This window comes from Vigna unguiculata, chromosome 3, assembly GCF_004118075.2.
Source record: "Vigna unguiculata cultivar IT97K-499-35 chromosome 3, ASM411807v1, whole genome shotgun sequence".
NCBI lineage: Eukaryota > Viridiplantae > Streptophyta > Magnoliopsida > Fabales > Fabaceae > Vigna > Vigna unguiculata.
The window spans coordinates 61,990,982-62,008,913 of record NC_040281.1 but is presented as its reverse complement, the minus strand read 5'-3'; the positions used below and the strand labels follow the sequence as shown (position 1 = coordinate 62,008,913).

General features: G+C 34.6%; 2 protein-coding genes and 2 non-coding genes across 6 annotated transcripts; 2 read left to right on the top strand and 2 right to left on the bottom strand.

The window, feature by feature from the left end:
* Positions 1–1,005: 1,005 nt before the first annotated feature.
* LOC114178858 (probable protein phosphatase 2C 42) lies at positions 1,006–5,032 on the top strand. 3 transcript variants are annotated; one of them, XM_028064982.1, is made up of 4 exons: positions 1,006–1,644; positions 2,286–2,656; positions 3,613–3,849; positions 4,367–5,032. In XM_028064982.1, exons 1-4 carry the CDS (start codon positions 1,326–1,328, stop codon positions 4,439–4,441), a joined length of 1,002 nt encoding a protein of 333 aa, XP_027920783.1. In that variant the 5' UTR covers positions 1,006–1,325; the 3' UTR covers positions 4,442–5,032. The 3 variants fall into 3 exon arrangements, with proteins under 3 accessions (XP_027920783.1, XP_027920782.1, XP_027920784.1); XM_028064981.1 differs by having other exon boundaries at positions 1,010–1,644; positions 4,362–5,032; XM_028064983.1 differs by lacking the exon at positions 1,006–1,644 and adding an exon at positions 1,666–2,192 and having other exon boundaries at positions 2,269–2,656; positions 4,362–4,629.
* Positions 5,033–6,633: 1,601 nt separating this feature from the next.
* On the top strand, positions 6,634–14,219 carry LOC114178163. Its single transcript, XM_028063911.1, has 15 exons — positions 6,634–7,016; positions 7,103–7,297; positions 8,248–8,322; positions 8,397–8,564; positions 8,695–8,858; positions 9,027–9,245; positions 10,634–10,760; positions 10,894–11,082; positions 11,452–11,693; positions 12,333–12,452; positions 12,784–13,009; positions 13,091–13,150; positions 13,224–13,397; positions 13,482–13,591; positions 13,721–14,219. The coding sequence occupies exons 1-15, from the start codon at positions 6,840–6,842 to the stop codon at positions 13,884–13,886; spliced, it is 2,412 nt and encodes an 803-aa protein (XP_027919712.1). The 5' UTR covers positions 6,634–6,839; the 3' UTR covers positions 13,887–14,219.
* A 2,250-nt stretch (positions 14,220–16,469) lies between these two features.
* Positions 16,470–16,546, bottom strand: LOC114180007. The gene has a single exon (XR_003603585.1). It is a non-coding gene; the product is annotated as a small nucleolar RNA snoR118 (small nucleolar RNA).
* Positions 16,547–16,660: 114 nt separating this feature from the next.
* Positions 16,661–16,733, bottom strand: LOC114180058. Its single transcript, XR_003603633.1, has one exon. It is a non-coding gene; the product is annotated as a small nucleolar RNA R66 (small nucleolar RNA).
* Between the last annotated feature and the right edge of the window lie 1,199 nt (positions 16,734–17,932).

Sequence of the window (17,932 nt, the reverse complement as noted above, 5' to 3'; positions counted from 1 at the left end):
AGTAATTAATGTGATAAAAAAAGTGATTATAAAGTGGATATATTTAAAAAATGATGAATGAGACATGATTAAATGTTGAGAAATATTTAAATTGCTACTGCTTGCCACAATTAAAAATCTATTCAATTACAAACCCATTTGTAGAATTATACATGCGAGTATATGTAATATTGTAAAATAATTTAATGTAAAAAAAATAATGTTTAGAAACTTTTTTACGATATATCTTTATCATTATTAAAAAAATTAACACTAGAAATATCTTTTCTGTGTTTTAAAAATTTTTGTTCTTTTTTTTTCAAATTTTATTGCTTTTTCATTACACTTCTTTCATCTATGCTTGCTCACGTCTTAATGCAAGACATAAAGATTAATGGACGTGAACTAAAATTATTTTTTATCATATAAACTTTAACGGTAAAAGTAAAAATAGCAATTTTTGATACATTTTTAGTAACATTCTTTATTTTGCTTGGCTAAAATTTTGCTAAAAAATTTAAGAGAAGTCACAAGTGAGACTCGTCAAAATAAAAAAAAGTATACAGATTTATAATTTATAATAAAAATGAATTATTGATATCTCTTAAATTAAACAATTGTATTTTTCTCAATTCAACAAAATGGATGGGGATGTTCACATTGAGCAACAGTTGGCAGGTCGTGCCTCGTCTTGTAGGCAAAAATAAAACCCAGTCAAAAGAATTGAAATGCCAAAAGTATAAGTACAAGGACGAAAGAGCAATAACTAAAAAACAAGTCCAAAACTTTTACAACCCGAAAAAGTGATATATATTTTCATTTGATTTTTATTGAAAAGTGATAATTAAATTTATTTTTTGCAAATGGAGTTTGTAAATAGAAAGAGATTTATATGAACTTTGAACACTGTTTGAGATAAATAAAATTCTAAAAAAAAAAAGAAAATAAAAAAATGGGAAGGAAAATTGTGGAGAAGACACGAAAGTAAAGGTATTTGTCCCAACCCAAGTAAAGTATGGAATTTGGTTTTATGAAAAAGGAAAAAAAGGAAAGGCATTGAAAATAACATCAGCAAACAGAGTCTTCCCCACACCATCTCTCCCACAAGAGAATGAGCCCGTTCATGTTCCTCTACAACCGAACACACCCCGCCACCACCCAAGGCTAACGTGCGCCCCCTCCTTACCCTGCGCCTCGCCACCCAGTCTTCTTTTTTCCCATTTTCCTTTTTCCCTTCATAAACACCGCGTTAACCGTTCCTTCCGCACTCAGATTCGGAGGATCGGAGCGAGGTTGGCGGTTCCGGCGTTGGAGGCCTTAGGGTTAGGGTTACCGAGCGATGTGGTATGCTCCTGGCATTGATGAATCTGTTCTCGCTGTGTTGGAAGCCGTTCGGGCGCGATGCTGATCGATACGATTCCATCGGAGTTATCGGGAGCAACTTCGCCGGGAGAGAAGGCAGAGAAGGCTTGCTCTGGTTCCGCGACGTCGGAAAATATGCCTCCGGCGATTTCTCCATGGCCGTAGTTCAGGCCAACCAGGTTCTCGAAGACCAAAGCCAGATCGAGTCCGGTCCTCTCGGCACATTCGTCGGCATATACGACGGTCACGGAGGACCCGACGCCTCCAGATATGTCTGCGATCACTTGTTTCGCCATTTTCAAGGTTCTTCATTCGGAACCCTCACTTTATAGACACAGTTTCGTTTGCTTCTTTGTTTAATTGTTTATTTATATCTTCACTTTCACGGTTGTTGCTGTGTGGATTTAATGCGGTCACGTTTTTAGTCTGATCGTCTCTCCATGAATCACGAGTGGCAGTGGTAGTAACTGTTACCAGTGGTTTTCATCAGTTTGCTTTTCTCATGAACCTTTTTTGGAAGTGCTTTTATACTCTCTCTTTTTTTTTTTCCTTCTCGTTGGTCTATTGAGTTTAAGGTTTCCAGGAACCAAGTACAGTTGAACATTCAGGACAATAGGTAGATAATGTTTGCAAGTTTCTCCTTTTCTTTGTTATGATTTGTTTTCGCTTTTTATCGTGAATCGATTTAATAGGTGAATTGTTTGTAACTTTTTATTGGCTTTCCTCTAATGGAAACGGATTCGCGGTTCCATGGCACATGGTACTGTAATTAGTTATTAAAGTGTTTTGGAGTCTCGAAGGCCCATGGTTTTGGTGGAGCATTATGCCTTCAATTTTGGTTCCTTCATGGGGTATGAGTGTTGGGTATTGGTTCTTCCATGTCTTGTTCTGTTGTTAAAGAAACAGTTCTTATGCTAGCTGTCTCAGATTTCTTGTCTGTGCAGCATCATCGGCTGAGTCACGCGGGCTTGTGACAGCGCAAACAATTGAAAGAGCTTTTCGCCAGACGGAAGACGGATACACAGCCCTCGTGTCAAGTTCCTGGAATGCTCGACCTCAAATTGCGAGTGCTGGTACCTGTTGTCTAGTTGGAGTGATATTTCAACAGACACTCTTTGTGGCAAACGCTGGAGATTCCCGTGTTGTATTGGGTAAGAAAGTTGGCAACACTGGAGGTATGGCTGCAATTCAGCTGTCTACAGAACACAATGCAAATCTTGAGGCTGTTAGACAGGAACTTAAAGAATCACACCCTCATGATCCTCAAATTGTGGTCCTCAAACATGGAGTGTGGAGAGTAAAAGGCATTATTCAGGTAATTTTTAAACTTGTGTCCTCTCGGCTAAACATTTATTCATTCATTCATTATTTTCTTTATTGTTTTCCATTCTGAAAAGTGCAATACAGAAAGGGGTTGGAGGCTACTCAAACGGTTCCTGAAAGGCCCATCTTTTGTTTGTTAAAATTGAATGCTACATATGGTCTATGATTTCTGAATCCTTACATGTCAACAGACCCAAAACACGTAAAGCCATGGTCATAGATCATGATTGTTCTTTTACTGTTTCCTTGTATATTTTAATACTGTGTCTTGTGTTGCAATATGAATTACCAACCTTAAATCTCATACTATCTGTATTCATTTTCTGCAATGTTTTTCACCAGAGTTCCTTCAAAAAATACATTTGAATATTTCAATTAAATTGTATTTGTCCTCTATTCCCTTGTGAAGTTATCAGTACTAAAAAATAGACCCTATTTTTGTGTATATGTATCAAATCCCTAATGCATGTCTTTGTAGTTTTCATTTGCTATCTTGTTAAGGCATTGTGGCTTGCGGTGCCTGTGTGTTTGCATGTGTATTAAAGAACGAAGGTAATCCATGTAATTAATGATTCAGTCCTTGATTCGTGTGGTTAAATCCAAATCGTATAAATGGAAGCAAACATTTTATATTTGGCATATGACATTCAATATTCTATTTCCTACATTTATTTGTATGGCATTAGTGTGTTAAAAATGACTACGATGATCATATGAAAGACAATGAAGATGCTTTGCAGTTTTAACCTCGGTATTTTTATTGTTAAAGTCATATATATAAATATATATGTATGTGTGTGTCTGTGTATATACATACACACATAATTGTTAATAGTTCACACGTAATCCCAAAGTTCTGCTTTAACTATTATTTGTTATTTGTTTTACTTCCTCGCATCAAAACTTGGCAATATCACATCAATACTTCATTGATTGTATTTGGTGCAGGTTTCAAGATCTATAGGTGACGTATATTTAAAACATCCACAATTTAACCGGGAACCACTTAATCCAAAATTCAGACTTCCTCAACCGATGCACATGCCTATCCTGAGTGCTAATCCCAGTATTCTTTCTCATCCTCTCCAACCAAATGATTCCTTCCTTATATTTGCATCAGATGGTTTATGGGAGCACTTGAGTAATGAGAAAGCTGTGGATATTGTAAACAGCAATCCACATGCGGTAAGATTCTTTTTACCATGTCTGGATTTTCTTGTACTTATTTCTGTAATGGACGTTAGCTGTTCTATTATTTCCTCGTATGGCCATGAAATGTATGGTTGTGTGTTGAGGGGAGGGGGGAAAGTCTTTTAAATTGAACGTGAGAATTGGATGAGGATTAGTCCTGTTTTCATTATGTGGTTTACATGTTGGTCAGGACAAGCTTTAAATATTCCCCCGTACATCTTTGGTCCTTAATTTCATTTTTAGTTCCCACCATGTCTTTATATCCGATTAAATTTGCTTCTGTCGGTTGATTTGATTTTTTTCTAGAAGTGCATGGCTAGTGAATGGAGTTTATTTCCTACGCTCCTATTATGAGTTTATTTCCTGCATCCTTTCCTTTCACGAAGTTGTTCTTTTTGCAACTTATTGTGACTGAATATCTGTGCTAATGCTTTGTCACTAGGTATGAATACCAAGACTTTGTTTCTCTGCGTAGCCTAGGTACTGAAATTGTGTCTTTCATGCAGGGTAGTGCGAAGAGACTTATCAAGGCCGCCCTCCACGAAGCAGCAAGAAAACGAGAAATGCGGTATTCGGATCTGCGTAAGATTGACAAGAAGGTTCGACGCCATTTCCATGATGATATATCTGTTATTGTTTTATTCTTAAACCACGACCTTATTTCCAGAGGCACAGTGCTAGACTCGGCACTTTCACTTCGAAGCGCTCTCGATCACTGACGTGTATCATTGTAAGCAGTAAGCAGTCTTGTACCAGTTTTTCCCATAACTCAAGAAGATACGCCCATTTGGCTTCTAGTACCCACACACATCATTCTCAGGCACTACAATTTATTAAGTTATAACATATTGTTAGAAATTTATTCGTCAAGAGGAAAAAATAAAAAAAACAAAAACAAAATCACAAATGTCTTATTCCCTTTCCTAACCTTATAGTTTTACCCCCAAACACTGGATTTTATTTATTTGTTTATTTTTTTAGCTTCATATAAGCTAATCAAGCAGTATGTTCATTGAGTCCAAATTCAAGCTTATTTGACGACAAATTATGTAGAAAATTCATATGTAATACTGCCCTCAAGTTGTTAGACCCGAATTAAAAACCATTTTCAATCTGTAAGTTCAAGTCTGATTGCCATTTTTGTCGACCAAAATAAGCAAATAAATAAAATTTAGAATATATATTGTGGGGTTAGAACTTGAAACTGATGTCTGCGATGCTTCATATGTAGAGATTAATTTTCGTACATTACTTGTGTAAAAGATTATAGTAAATTATATACTTATGCTTCTTTATTATAGTTGTCAAGTGTGCTCCGTCGGATTGGTCTGTCCTTATAACAGATTAATAATATTATGATCTTAATTGCATTAAACAAAATATCGAGAAAAACAATTGTGATAAATTAATTTGGGTTATTTCTAGATAATTTAGTTTGTGACGTAAGGGAGTTTATTGTTTTTTTTTTTTGTAATTGAACTTGTATTTAGAAGATAATATTATAATAAAAGTATAAAAGCAATTTGTTTATAACTTATATATATGCATTATAATTTATATATTTAATTATTATAGTTAAAATGATAATTAATTTCATATATATATATATATATTAATTTTCCTAAAGCGACACGAAAATGTTGGTTAACTTGCCATAAGTCAAACCATTTGTTTCGTCATCTCTATTGATATTTAGTTTCCAGTTTTTAAATATTATTTTGGTCATCTTTACCAAAAAAACATTTACAGACTATAATTATATGTAATTAGTACCAAACAAAGACCATTAAAATCGACGCAAATTAAAAATAATTTTATCTTGAAACGTAGGAATATGAATATGATATATTTTTAATTTTAATTATAAAACCGTGATGCCATGTCAATTAAATAAACTGTTAGTACAATTTTATTAATTAGACCATTCCAGTCTTGAACATACTATGAACCAAATGGGCCGGTCCATGATCACTTTTTCTTTTTAAATATAACAATTCCTAAATCATTTAATAAATATTTTTAAAGTTTAAAACTTTTGAACGAAAAAAAAAGGGTTTGTTGTATGAAGGCTTTTGCTTTCCACGTCCCATAATTACTACTGCATCTTCATAAATTTTAAAATGATCATTCTAGTCTTCATGTTATATTTTAATGGTGAGCTTTGAATTATTAATTCTGAAAATTTTCAAAACAAATTTTCTGAAATAAGATTTATAGAACAAACTTTTAGAAACATGTTTTTTTAGAATATATAAGATGTTCTTTGGAAAAAATTTCCCAAACTATATACATAAACATTTACCTTCCCTCTCTCCATTGAACACTCCAGAAACATTAGAGATTGAACAATCCGGATATTTTATAGATTAAACAATAATTAAGGAAGAAAAGCTATGTTTTGTCATATAATTTCCTCCAAACTAAATATTTTGTTCCCTCTTTCTTTCTCTTCATTCTCAGAGTTCACTTGCATTTCTCCGGCAGAACCTTCTAAAGACCCCCGACGAGACTCTTGCTAACGTCGGTATTGTCGCCTCGAGACTCAGCAACAAGAGTATAGTAGCGGCACGGATGTAGTGGTGAAGAAGAAGACAATGTGGTGCAATGAGTGAGGAAAGTTTAGTCTTTTTAAAGTTAACATGGAGGTGTGGATAGTAATTATGGGAATGCAGGAAACAAAAGCTTGTATACTATTGGATGGACCGGTCCGGCCCGATTTCAAATTTGGGCCTGTAACGAAAAGGATCCAAAACATGGTTATTGTCGTTGAAGGACAATCTAGGAAAACGTTGTGGAAATTCGCAGCCATCAGGTCCCGGCGAGTGGACTCCGCAGGCACACTGAGCATCGTTGTTGTGCGAGCTTCGCATATGGCTAATTAATTCCTCACAATCTCGCTGTTGCAGCCACAAATGTTCTTATTTCAATCAAATCACTAACAATTCTGTCATTCCTGAACTGAATCAACAAACCCGAGCGAGGTAATGGCGCCTCGTTCGCTCCTACTCGCTCTGCTGAGTCTTCTCCTGACTCAGTCCAATTCGGCGCCGCAAGCCTTCAGGAGAGAAACCGGCCATCCTCAGTGGCACCACGGCGCCTTCCACGACGTCCGCGACAACGTCCGATCCGACGTCCGCCGCATGCTCCATTCTCGCGCCGAGGTCACTTTCTTTTTTCCGTAAAATTAAAATCATCATCAACGTCCAATTAATTGATGTGTTAATGCACGTATTTGTGGTTTGTGTAGGTTCCGTTTCAAGTTCCGCTTGAAGTGAACGTGGTTCTGATTGGTTTCAACGGAGACGGAGGTTACAGATACAACATCGACGCGCATCGATTGGAACAATTTCTCAAAAATAGCTTTCCAGCTCACAGACCTTCGTGTCTGGAGACTGGAGAGCTACTTGATATTGAGCATCACATGGTCTATAATGCGTTTCATGTAAGTCACGTTTATATGCCTTGTATTCTATTTAGGCTAATTGTTGCTTCATTGTCCCTATTTTCTTGTTGATTGAATTGGATTGAAAGTGAAATGCAGCTCCCAAGCTTTATCGTGGTGACTACTGTTTAACTGTGACTCTGTGGAGTCTGCTAGTTTGGGAAGGTTGAGTTAAATGGATCAGTAGAGTTCTAATTACCGATGTTTTGGTCTGAAATTGGATAATTTTAGCATATGTCTAAGTTATGGAATATTGAAATGCAAAGCACGGTCATTGGGGGAGATCCTAGTGCTTTCTTGAACTGCATACTCTAAAAAATTAGTTTGGTTCAACTTCTTCGTAAACACTTGTAAGAGATGCAAGCAGGAAGAAGATAAAAATATGAAATGAGCTTTCCTAAAATTAGCTAATTTATAAGTTAATTTTCAGAAGTTTTTTCATATTAACTTCTTCAAAAACCTAATTTTAACTTATTTATAAACTTATTTTAACTTAAGAAGATTTTTATTTTATTTTTTCTTCCTATTATCTTTAAGTACTGTCTATGGAGAAATTTATACAATTAGATCCAAAGTTAAAGGTTTCAAACCATATATAACAAGTGATGAAAGTTTGATCATGTCCATATTTTTATACTCGAGAAAAAAAGGTCAAGATTGGATTCCCAACCTTGGAAGGCCGAGAGAGGAAGAAACAATGATCTTTTGTTTAGATGAACTTAAATACCCTTTGTAAATAAGGACCAGCTGGCTTTGTTTGAGAATCAAACTGTACTTTGGAAATCTTATGGATTGATTAAGACTGTTCTATCTTGGTATTGTTGTTGAAGCATATTCTACAATCGGACATCTTTTTTTTTTTATGTTATTGTTTGTTTCTTTGTATAGGCCATCATGTACAAACTGCTAGATATGAACACTAATAATTTTAAATCTAATTTTCGCTGTAGGCTGGGCAGCCTGAACTGATAGCACTTGAGAAAGAACTTAAAGAAGCAATGGTTCCTGCAGGAAAAGCAAGAGAGGTAACTGTGTGGTCCTTTCTTTTTTTTTGCCACTTTCTTTTATGGAACTTGCTAAAGCTTACCACAACTTGCAGACTGAGTTTGGAAGAGAGGTGCCTTTGTTTGAAGTTGAAGCAACAGGTGTGGAACCAGTATTTCAAAGGCTGTACTCCTACATATTTGACATGGACAGTGTGGGATCTTCTGTCACGGAGATGGATAGGCCAGTGCCAAGTGCAATATTTATTGTAAACTTTGACAAGGTATAATCAATAAGCAATACCTTTAGTTGCCAAATATTAGATATACCATACTTCATATGTCCCTACTACTGTAGCAATTGTATTTGTTTTTTTTTTCTCTTTTTTAGTGTTAGTTTAAAAATGCTTGTAGGTGAGACTAGATCCTAGAAATAAGGAAATCGATCTTGATGGTTTAATGTACGGGAAAATTCCTGACCTAACTGAGGAAGATATGAAAAAACAAGAAGGAGATTACATCTATCGTTATCGTTACAATGGTGGAGGAGCAACTCAAGTTTGGTTAAGCTCCGGCAGGTATAAATGGTTTAGTTCTGAACTATTTTCTCTTAAACTTCAGTTTCTTCTCTCAAAAATGTTTTACTGGGAAAAATTGGTTTATTGTATATTGTGTAGCTCAAGAAATCATGTTAGCCCATTCATCATACATATATGCTAGCCTGACATTTTTATTTATTCATTCAGATTTGTGGTGATTGACCTTTCAGCAGGGCCTTGCACTTACGGTAAGATTGAAGCTGAAGAAGGAAGTGTCTGTTCTAGAAGCCTGCCAAGATTACAAAATGTGATACATCGTAGTAGTTTGAGCACAACTTCTCAACAATCAAGCAATGATATTTTTCTTGGGCAGCTTGCTTCTTTGGTATCAACTACGGTGGAACATGTTATTGCACCTGATGTGAGGTATTGAGATCTATAAGCTAATAACAACTGCTAAGTCTTAACCCCCTAGGAGCATCTTCAATAGAGTTTTTTTATCTATAAGAATCATTACTATTGAGTTTCCACCATTGGTCCAATCACGTGTGGCATCAGCTGTGTAAGAACTGTCCTTGTTTAATCAACTGATTTTTATCATTAAAAGTCCGCAAGACTGATCTTGGAACGGAGGGATGCTTCTAGCCAGTCTCTTTTGACACAAATTAATATCGGATCAACCATACACATTGACCATGACTCTAGCAGTTGAAACATGACTAGAATTTCATTATTTTTTAAGTTTGAATAAAACCAAATATAATGAAGCATATGAAAATGTGTAAGGTATTACATGAGACTCATTTTAAGTTTTTACTAGTGTCACCTGTGCTGTAAAATATTGCTAGTGTTGTTAAATATCATGTGGAGTAGTTGGGTCCATTCAGAGAATGTTAAGCAACACTACCGTTGGCCCCTTTTAATTGGATAGCTTTCTATCTGCTTGTCTCACATAACCAAACCTCTACATGCAACTTTAAATCATTATCTCTTCAATTGGTGGCCTCGGAACTTTCTCTTTAAGATATGCATTTATTCTTATTTTTAGTTTTTCTTCATCCATTAACTTATCTCATGATTCTTATCAACTATTTTAGTGGGGATGGGACATGCTTTTGTCTGCTTTTCACTGTTTAAAACTGTTTTGCTTAGCTGATTTTATCGTCTTCTGCTCAAATTTTCACAAGTTCATAAGCTCTTTGGTTAAGCAGAACCATCTTTACCATCAAGGTTGGATTTTAAGATGGGTTATGGATGCTTAACTTTTGAAACTTGTGGTATGATGTCTACCTTGATTTTTATCTCCAAAACATTGTCTTAGAAAGTAGGGTTTAAGCCTAACTCAATCTTGTAAAACTGACTTGTAAGATAAAATTTGCATCCACTTATATATACTATAATTTAGTTTTATCTATAGTTGATGAGAGATCTCCAACACCTCAAAAGAATAGATATTTTGAGCATGACATAAATATTTGTGGGTAGTCCAACATTGTGAGTAGTTCAATAGCAGCCTAATAGCATGATAGGTCTAACAAACCTCACTAGCATAAACTCTGATTGACTTCAATACTGTCTTAGAAAGTGGTTTTTACCTAATTGAACTCTACAGAAACGGTTTATAAGATGAGTAATGTCCCTCCGCCTCATATGCCCCTGCGTTATTCTTTTGTTTAGTATTCAATACTTTTATGTAATTTGAGCTGCAGTTGGGTCTAGCATATGAATAATAAGTGCACTTGAATGCTTTGTTAACTGCTGATCACGGAAGTATTAGCTCTGGAGTTTAATTGTATTGTTATTGATTTGTTCAGGTTTGAAACTGTTGATCTTACTTCAAGGCTGCTTATACCGATAATTGTCTTGCAAAATCATAATCGATACAACATTATGGAAAAGGGCCATAATTACAGTATTGATATAGAAAGAATTGAGGCAGAGGTTTGTAATTTCCTTTAGGGCAGACTACCTATTTTTGTTAACTCAGTTTGAAAACTGTCTTATGGATTTTCTGGAATTGAGGTTTTTGTGTAATTGTAGGAACATCATGCAACTGCTACATTTTTTCTTTCAGGTGAAGAGTATGCTTCATGATGGGCAAGAATTAGTAATTATTGGGGGTGCACATTCATTACATCGCCATGAGAAGCTGGCAATTGCTGTTTCAAAAGCTACACGTGGACATTCCCTGCAGGAAACCAAGAATGATGGTCGTTTCCATGTTCATACCAAGACATATCTCGATGGTGCTATTTTAAAAGAAGTGAGTGCTGACTCATACTCTTTGTTGCTTAAATCTACTGCTTTCAACTTTTGATATGAATTGACCTGGGCAATGTGATTTCTTCCTTTTCATTGGGTAATTATTGGAAAAAATTGTACTAACCTTGTAAGTTGTAGATCATGAGTATGTAACCCCTTTTTGTTAAATAGACAAATTTGAATGCTTAGTAGACGTAGTGCTGCTCATGTTATCGTTTTAGCCTAAGCGATCTTTTGAAGGACCTCCAGAATTCACCATCCACATTGTTGAATTAAATAGATACATAACTAAGATGCTAAATGCAAATTAATTTTATTAATTTCTTAGCTATTTATATATAGATAATGGAGTTGAAACCTCATTTTACAGGAGATGGAACGTTCTGCTGATGTGCTTGCTGCTGGATTGCTTGAAGTGGCTGACCCATCTCTTTCAAGTAAATATTTCCTCCGCCAGAATTGGATGGATGAATCTGACAAGTCAACTGATTCTATTCTTAAGCATAAGCCTCTTTGGGCTTCATATAACTCAAAATATGGCGGGAAAAGGAAAAAGAAAGTAAAGAAACAAGGGGATCTACAACCAACATATGGAACTAGAGTAATTCCTGTGTGCGTACACTGCTATCTCTTGCCTAGATGAATATTGAAATACAACCCTAACATCATAGTGTCTTTGTTCTTGTATATTCATATTTAATAATAGTTTTATAGAACACCTTTTGTACTTTTATTATTTTCAACTGATCTCTCACTTAGGTCAATTAGGACACTTGAGGTCAACCTAGGCCTACCGATTTGCAGTTAGATACTCTGGACTTCGTGAAGTTGGTACCCAAAATTTGGTGGCGTTCTGCAAAATGAAAAGGAATCTCAAATAACTCGAACTTGAAAGACAAAAAAAGTTATCCCCTAAATATATTGATTATATGTATAGCTCGCAACATACAAAAATTTATTTATTTCTATTTAACAGTGATTGATCAAAGTTGAAAAAATTGTTAGAAAAAACATCTTAGGGTTAAACTTTTGTAAGGAAAGTTTTGGAAGTACTCCTCTTTGTTAATCCATTTTGTCAATCAATCACAAAGTTGGAAATATTTAAATTCTTGTGATTAGATCATTATATTCATTCTGATGGGTTTTTTTTTAAATGAAATGCACTATATTGCACTTGCTGTATGAAAATATATTTTGATTGCTATACCAGTTCAACTAAAATTTCCAAATGTAATACTTTTTAATATGCAGCTTTGTGTTATCGCTGGCGGATGTGGATCCAAACCTTATGATGGAGGATGAAAGTATGGTATGGACAAGCAATGATGTTGTAATTGTGCTTGAGCATCAAAATGAAAAGATTCCCTTAAGGTGAGTAAATATAAAGGTTCAGATATCCAGTTCTTTCAAATTGAAGATGAGTACATACTACTGTAGACATTTGTACATTTTGATTACTTTTGAATGTTTGTCTGTCTTTTTGAGGATATGTTGCTAATGTATTGTGATACTATCCATTTAGTTACTTTTTTAGAAAGTAAAGTCTACTCTCATTTCATGCTGACTATCTGTCTATTTGGGTTGTTCGACTCAAAAAAACCATTTTGAACACTGCTTTCAATTACTTTGGTTTCCTCATTATATGTTATGTTTGTTTTGCAAAAATTAACACCACTCTTAATTGCCTTGTTTGACTTGACAGCTACGTTTCAGAAACACAAAGAAGGCATGCTGTTCCATCTCAGGCACAACGTCATATATTGGCTGGTCTTGCCTCGGTTGTAGGTGGTTTAAGTGCACCATATGAGAAGGCTTCTCATGTACATGAAAGACCTGTTATAAATTGGCTTTGGGCAGCTGGCTGCCATCCGTTTGGACCATTCTCTAATACATCTCACATCAGTCAAATGCTCCAAGATGTTGCTTTGGTTAGTGCTCTCTCGGTATGCCCAAGTGAATTTTATTTACCAGAAGTTATTTCTCTAATTATCTTTTTTGTTTATTGACAGAGGAACTCGATATATGCCCGTGTGGACTCTGTACTTCATAAAATTCGTGATACATCAGAGGTAAGTCATGCTTCATGAGTTTAATTTAATATCAGTACTTGGTTCCCTGAAATTACCTGTCAATTCTGTGCAGACTGTGCAAACTTTTGCAGCAGAGTATCTGAAAACTCCACTTGGTGAACCAGTAAAAGGAAAGAAAGAAAAGTCCACCACTGATTTGTGGTTAGAGAAGTTCTACAAGAAAACTACTAATTTGCCAGAACCCTTCCCACATGAATTAGTTGATCGCTTAGAAAAATATCTTGATGTAAGCTTTACTTAAATGGAGTTCTTGACCTGATTTGCAGGCATTTGTATTCTTAACATACTGCAATTTGTGTGCATACACCAGGGCCTTGAGGAGCAGCTTGTTGATATGTCTTCACTGTTATATGATCATCGGTTACAGGACGCCTACTTAAACAGTTCGGATATTCTGCAGAGCACCATGTTCACCCAACAGTAAGTTACCCTTTATTTTAGAACGTCATCATTTGTGTTGTCAATCAAAATGGGAAGATATTCTAGTAAACTGATACTTGTCTCCTTGATACTGTTCTAGTAGGCTATTTACAATTTTGTGAATTGCAGATATGTTGATCATGTCTTGGCCAGCGAGAGGGATAATATGAAATGCTGCAAAATTGAGTATAAGTATCCTGTGCACTCGTCTCAAACTTATATCTACGGTGGGATACTTATTGCTGGATTCGTTGTATACTTTGTTGTAATTTTCTTCTCAAATCCGGTTCGCTGACTCAAGATTTTGAAATCAACAACCAAAAACTACCAAGCCATATCACATTGGGCAGAGCTTATCACTGCAATACCAAAATCAAATATTGGATGTATACGATTTTGATTTCATAGCGATCAATGCAGGGCAAATGAAAAGAACAAATTACAACAGTAACATTGGCTAGATATGTATTTTGGTAGGTTCTGGCAGAGGCTTCAGCTTTAGTTTACTGACAATCCTAAGTAATAGCTGAAGAAATTTTCGTGTGCATTATTCAATTTGTTGCAAAGAGCTGTGATAGCTGAAACCCTAAATTTAATGCTGAAGATTCGAATGAATTTGGGAGCCAAAGGAATAACTTCAAAATATTCATATAATGTGGAAAAAAAAAAAGAAAAAAACTATAACACGTTTCTGTGCTAATATATTTGAACACAAAATTAGGAAAATAAATAATATCTTTCATTTAGATCATTACTCCATAATCAAATGCTTAAACATCGACAGTTCTTTGCTATAACGATGCGTTGTTAATAGAAGTTTAATCTGTTAATAATTTTAGCATTTTGGTTTTAAGTGGATAGTGCATGTAATTGTGAGCTTTGATTTTGGCTCACTTGAAGTGTAAATCTGCTTGATCTGTCAATGTCATAGTTTTTGTGCCATGGAGGGTACTTCTTGGAAGATCAAGCACGGCTCCGAAGAGGTATGTACCATCTGCGTTGACTGCCATTTTTCGGACTTCTACGAACTTGCAAGATTAATAGTGCTAGATCTCCACTTTGGTCTAGGTGCTAGATGACATACAAGTAAGGAGGGTTGCAGGTGGTCTAAAGTTCTCTCAGCTCTGTCAAATTTAGAGTTAGATGTAAAATGGATGATTCAGGGAAGACCACGCACATGTTTTGGGTGGCAGGAAAATACGTGTCTGGTGACGGTAGTTATGTTCAATTCTCTGGTCATATCAGCTATATTTTGTACTGTGATCTGCATGCTGGGTGGTTGCACGCATATTCGGCTTGCTTGGAAGCCATAACTGTGTCTGGGTTAATAAAGAAAGTGGAGCTAGAGTGGTAAGGGTGAAGTTCTATACTGCGAAACTTTAGGATTGGATGCGAATCTAATCTGGACAGATTTTATCCTTGCATTGCACCTAAATTAGAAGGTTGGAACTCCTTAAAAGCACTGGTGATACCAACAGTGCAATGGAGGAATTGGTGAGAAAGGGAAATGTAGTGTTGAGGGACCTGCTACAAAATCTTCTATATACCAAAATTAGTGAGATAAGAGCATCTCCAGCACTATATGGCTTACTGAGGCGGAAGGGAGAAAAGGATGCCTTGAGGGAGGAGGGAAGAATGCCTATACAAGAATTTAGAAAAGTAGGGAAGACCGGAAAAATACAATTAATTTTTTTCAAAAAAATGTAAATTAACTTTTAATTGGTGTATCTTAATAAAAGACTAGATACTTAAATTGGTTTCTCAGATATGGTGAATACGCGAGATTTTTCCTTACCATTCATATATATTGTATGCAAATCCGTTTATCAGCAAACTCATTTCAAGAGTAAATTTGGTATTTGTTCATTGATGATGTTACTATGAATTAAGTCTAAATTAAATCAAAATAAGTTATTAAATAATGAAGTTTGGATTAGGATAATGTATATATTAAAATTTCTTTAACTATATCAAAATAAGGTGGCATAATAGGACCTCCATTTTTCTAGGAAAACCATTTTCGGGAGTTGCTTCTCCAGTAGTTCTCTGTTGCTGCATTTAGGTGTAGTTTCGATTGATGTATCACAACCATTCTTCTTGCGAATCGAATGTCATTAAAAGTTCAAGATTAAATAGCTTTTGCAGTGGGGATCCAACTGCATTGATTTTGTAAATACATTTTTTTCCGGGTAATGTTTTTTCTGTATTGAAGCTTTTCAAAGAATTATGACATTGCTATGGAGAACTTGAGGTACCAGTAAGCAGATTATTTTCCAATGGAGAGCCAGTGGGATGTTCTTCAAGATAATTGACCTAGATATTTCTTGTAACTATTTCCTTATAAGCATTTTTATGCTGATTTAACAATAATAATTTTGTATTAGTTGTGAATAAAAAATTCTCAACTAAATTCGGCAGATCTGCTTCTAAGGTGACAATTTCTTTTCCTCATTTGCGAGTTAAAATACTAATTACAGAAACATTTTTTATTTCCATTTTTTTAATTTGTATTTCATTATGATACTTTCAAATGGCACGGTTTTACATTACACTTCCAATTTGAAAGGGAATAATTCATCTTCAATTAATTTTTTATTCAACAATCAATTTTCCATGTTCTATGTAAATAGATTCAATTGCGAGACGTTTCGAGAACTAAATATAAAAAAAAAATTATATATACATTCAAATATATTGTAATCTTTCATATAGATGCAAATATATTTAATATACATGAAAACAACAATGATTGCATTCTTTGAAAAGAATAAGAAAACACAAAAACACAAGTAAATTGTTAAGAAAGAAAAATAAAGATAAAAAGAATAACAAAACTCAAATACTCAGCCAACACACTAATGTATAAAACAGAAATAAAAAGTCAGACATAGCTTTCTAGGCTAGCATTATGCATCAATAAACTGCTCAGAGCCCAGTGCATATTTCATCATTCAGATCATTTTCCTAATACTCTGAAAATCACAAACATACACATACTACATTAACCCTAAATCATAAACCCAAAAAGAAAAACGAAAAGAACTTGACATCTTTGAAGGTTTGGATAGGATCCTCAGCAGTATGCTTATATTTGTCATCAAATTAGACAATCAGGTCTCAAAGATTTCATGCCATCATCGGATCTCAAAATTAAAAGAAAAACAAACCGATACAGAGAAATAAAACAACAAAATCAATCGATTGGAAGATTAAAAACCATAAAAAGATTATTTGGCAGTACAATAATTCACTGCGCCTGGAATAAACAAACGAAGGCGAAGCGACTCAACGTTCCTGCGAAAAATGTACGCCTCTATCATCAAACAATGCGAGATAACCAATGACACATGGCCTATGAATCAAGAGCATCTCAAGAGGCAAATGAAAAATAGAAAAAGAAAGAAATTTTAAAAGACTGTAGCTTCGCCGTTCGTAGATTTGATTTTGCAGAAAGATGGTTTTCTTCAATCTTTGAGATGTAAACACAGCCTCTGGGTCTGACTTATATAACGAGAATATTAGAATTAGGGTTTCACTCCCTAGGAAAAGACCAAAAACCCCTCCCTTGTTAATTAATTGCGGATTTACCCTTTGTGCCTTTTTCTTTTTATTGGGTCCAACTAAAAGCCCTTTCATCCTACGAAGCGTAAACTTTGAATGGGCTTTGCCCATTTTGGATTCTAGCCCATAATAATTTATATATTTTAGAGATATTTAAATAGGATCTAATTATTTAAAACTTGAATTATGAAAAACAAAATCAAACTTTGGTCGGCCCATGTATTTCTTTTCCACCCGCAACTTAATAAGTTCTTTAATAATCCATTGGATAATTTAGACTTTAGTTTATAATTATAATTTTTTGCTATGATCCACTAGTATTCTAAGATTTTGTCTTCAGCTGACTTGGAAGGAAGATATATAATCTCATCGCAAAAATATTTCAATACAACATAATCTAATCAAATTTTTATTAACTTGTTCCAAACAAGAATACATTTGAAACCATCTAATTTAAAACACATATAAATAAATTAGCATCTTACTCCACTTCCTAATCTCACAAAAAAAAAAGGAGAAAAATGGATTGAATTAATAATAAAGAGAAATGAGAACTTATTCTGATTTGATTCACATTAATCTATCTAGAGTCACATACGATGTGTTTGTAAAACAAATAATTAGTGAATTAATAATGTACATAAATTATATTTCTAAACATAGAAGTTTAAATGAAATAAAAAAATATTCATTATAAATTTGCATTATTTAATGGGAATTGTTATTTAACAAAGAAATATAGTTTGTTAATTTATGTTATTAGACTAAACCTAAAAAATA

Bases quoted from the DNA above. Each gene is read 5' to 3' on its own strand.
- LOC114178163 (XM_028063911.1), top strand. From the start codon at position 6,840: ATGGCGCCTCGTTCGCTCCTACTCGCTCTGCTGAGTCTTCTCCTGACT. The intron at 9,246-10,633 runs GTATTGAGATCT...TGATTTGTTCAG, and splicing joins GTTATTGCACCTGATGTGAG to GTTTGAAACTGTTGATCTTA. The intron at 13,010-13,090 runs GTTAGTGCTCTC...GTTTATTGACAG, and splicing joins TGCTCCAAGATGTTGCTTTG to AGGAACTCGATATATGCCCG.
- LOC114178858 (XM_028064981.1), top strand. From the start codon at position 1,326: ATGCTCCTGGCATTGATGAATCTGTTCTCGCTGTGTTGGAAGCCGTTC. The intron at 2,657-3,612 runs GTAATTTTTAAA...TATTTGGTGCAG, and splicing joins GAGTAAAAGGCATTATTCAG to GTTTCAAGATCTATAGGTGA. The intron at 3,850-4,361 runs GTAAGATTCTTT...TCTTTCATGCAG, and splicing joins TAAACAGCAATCCACATGCG to GGTAGTGCGAAGAGACTTAT.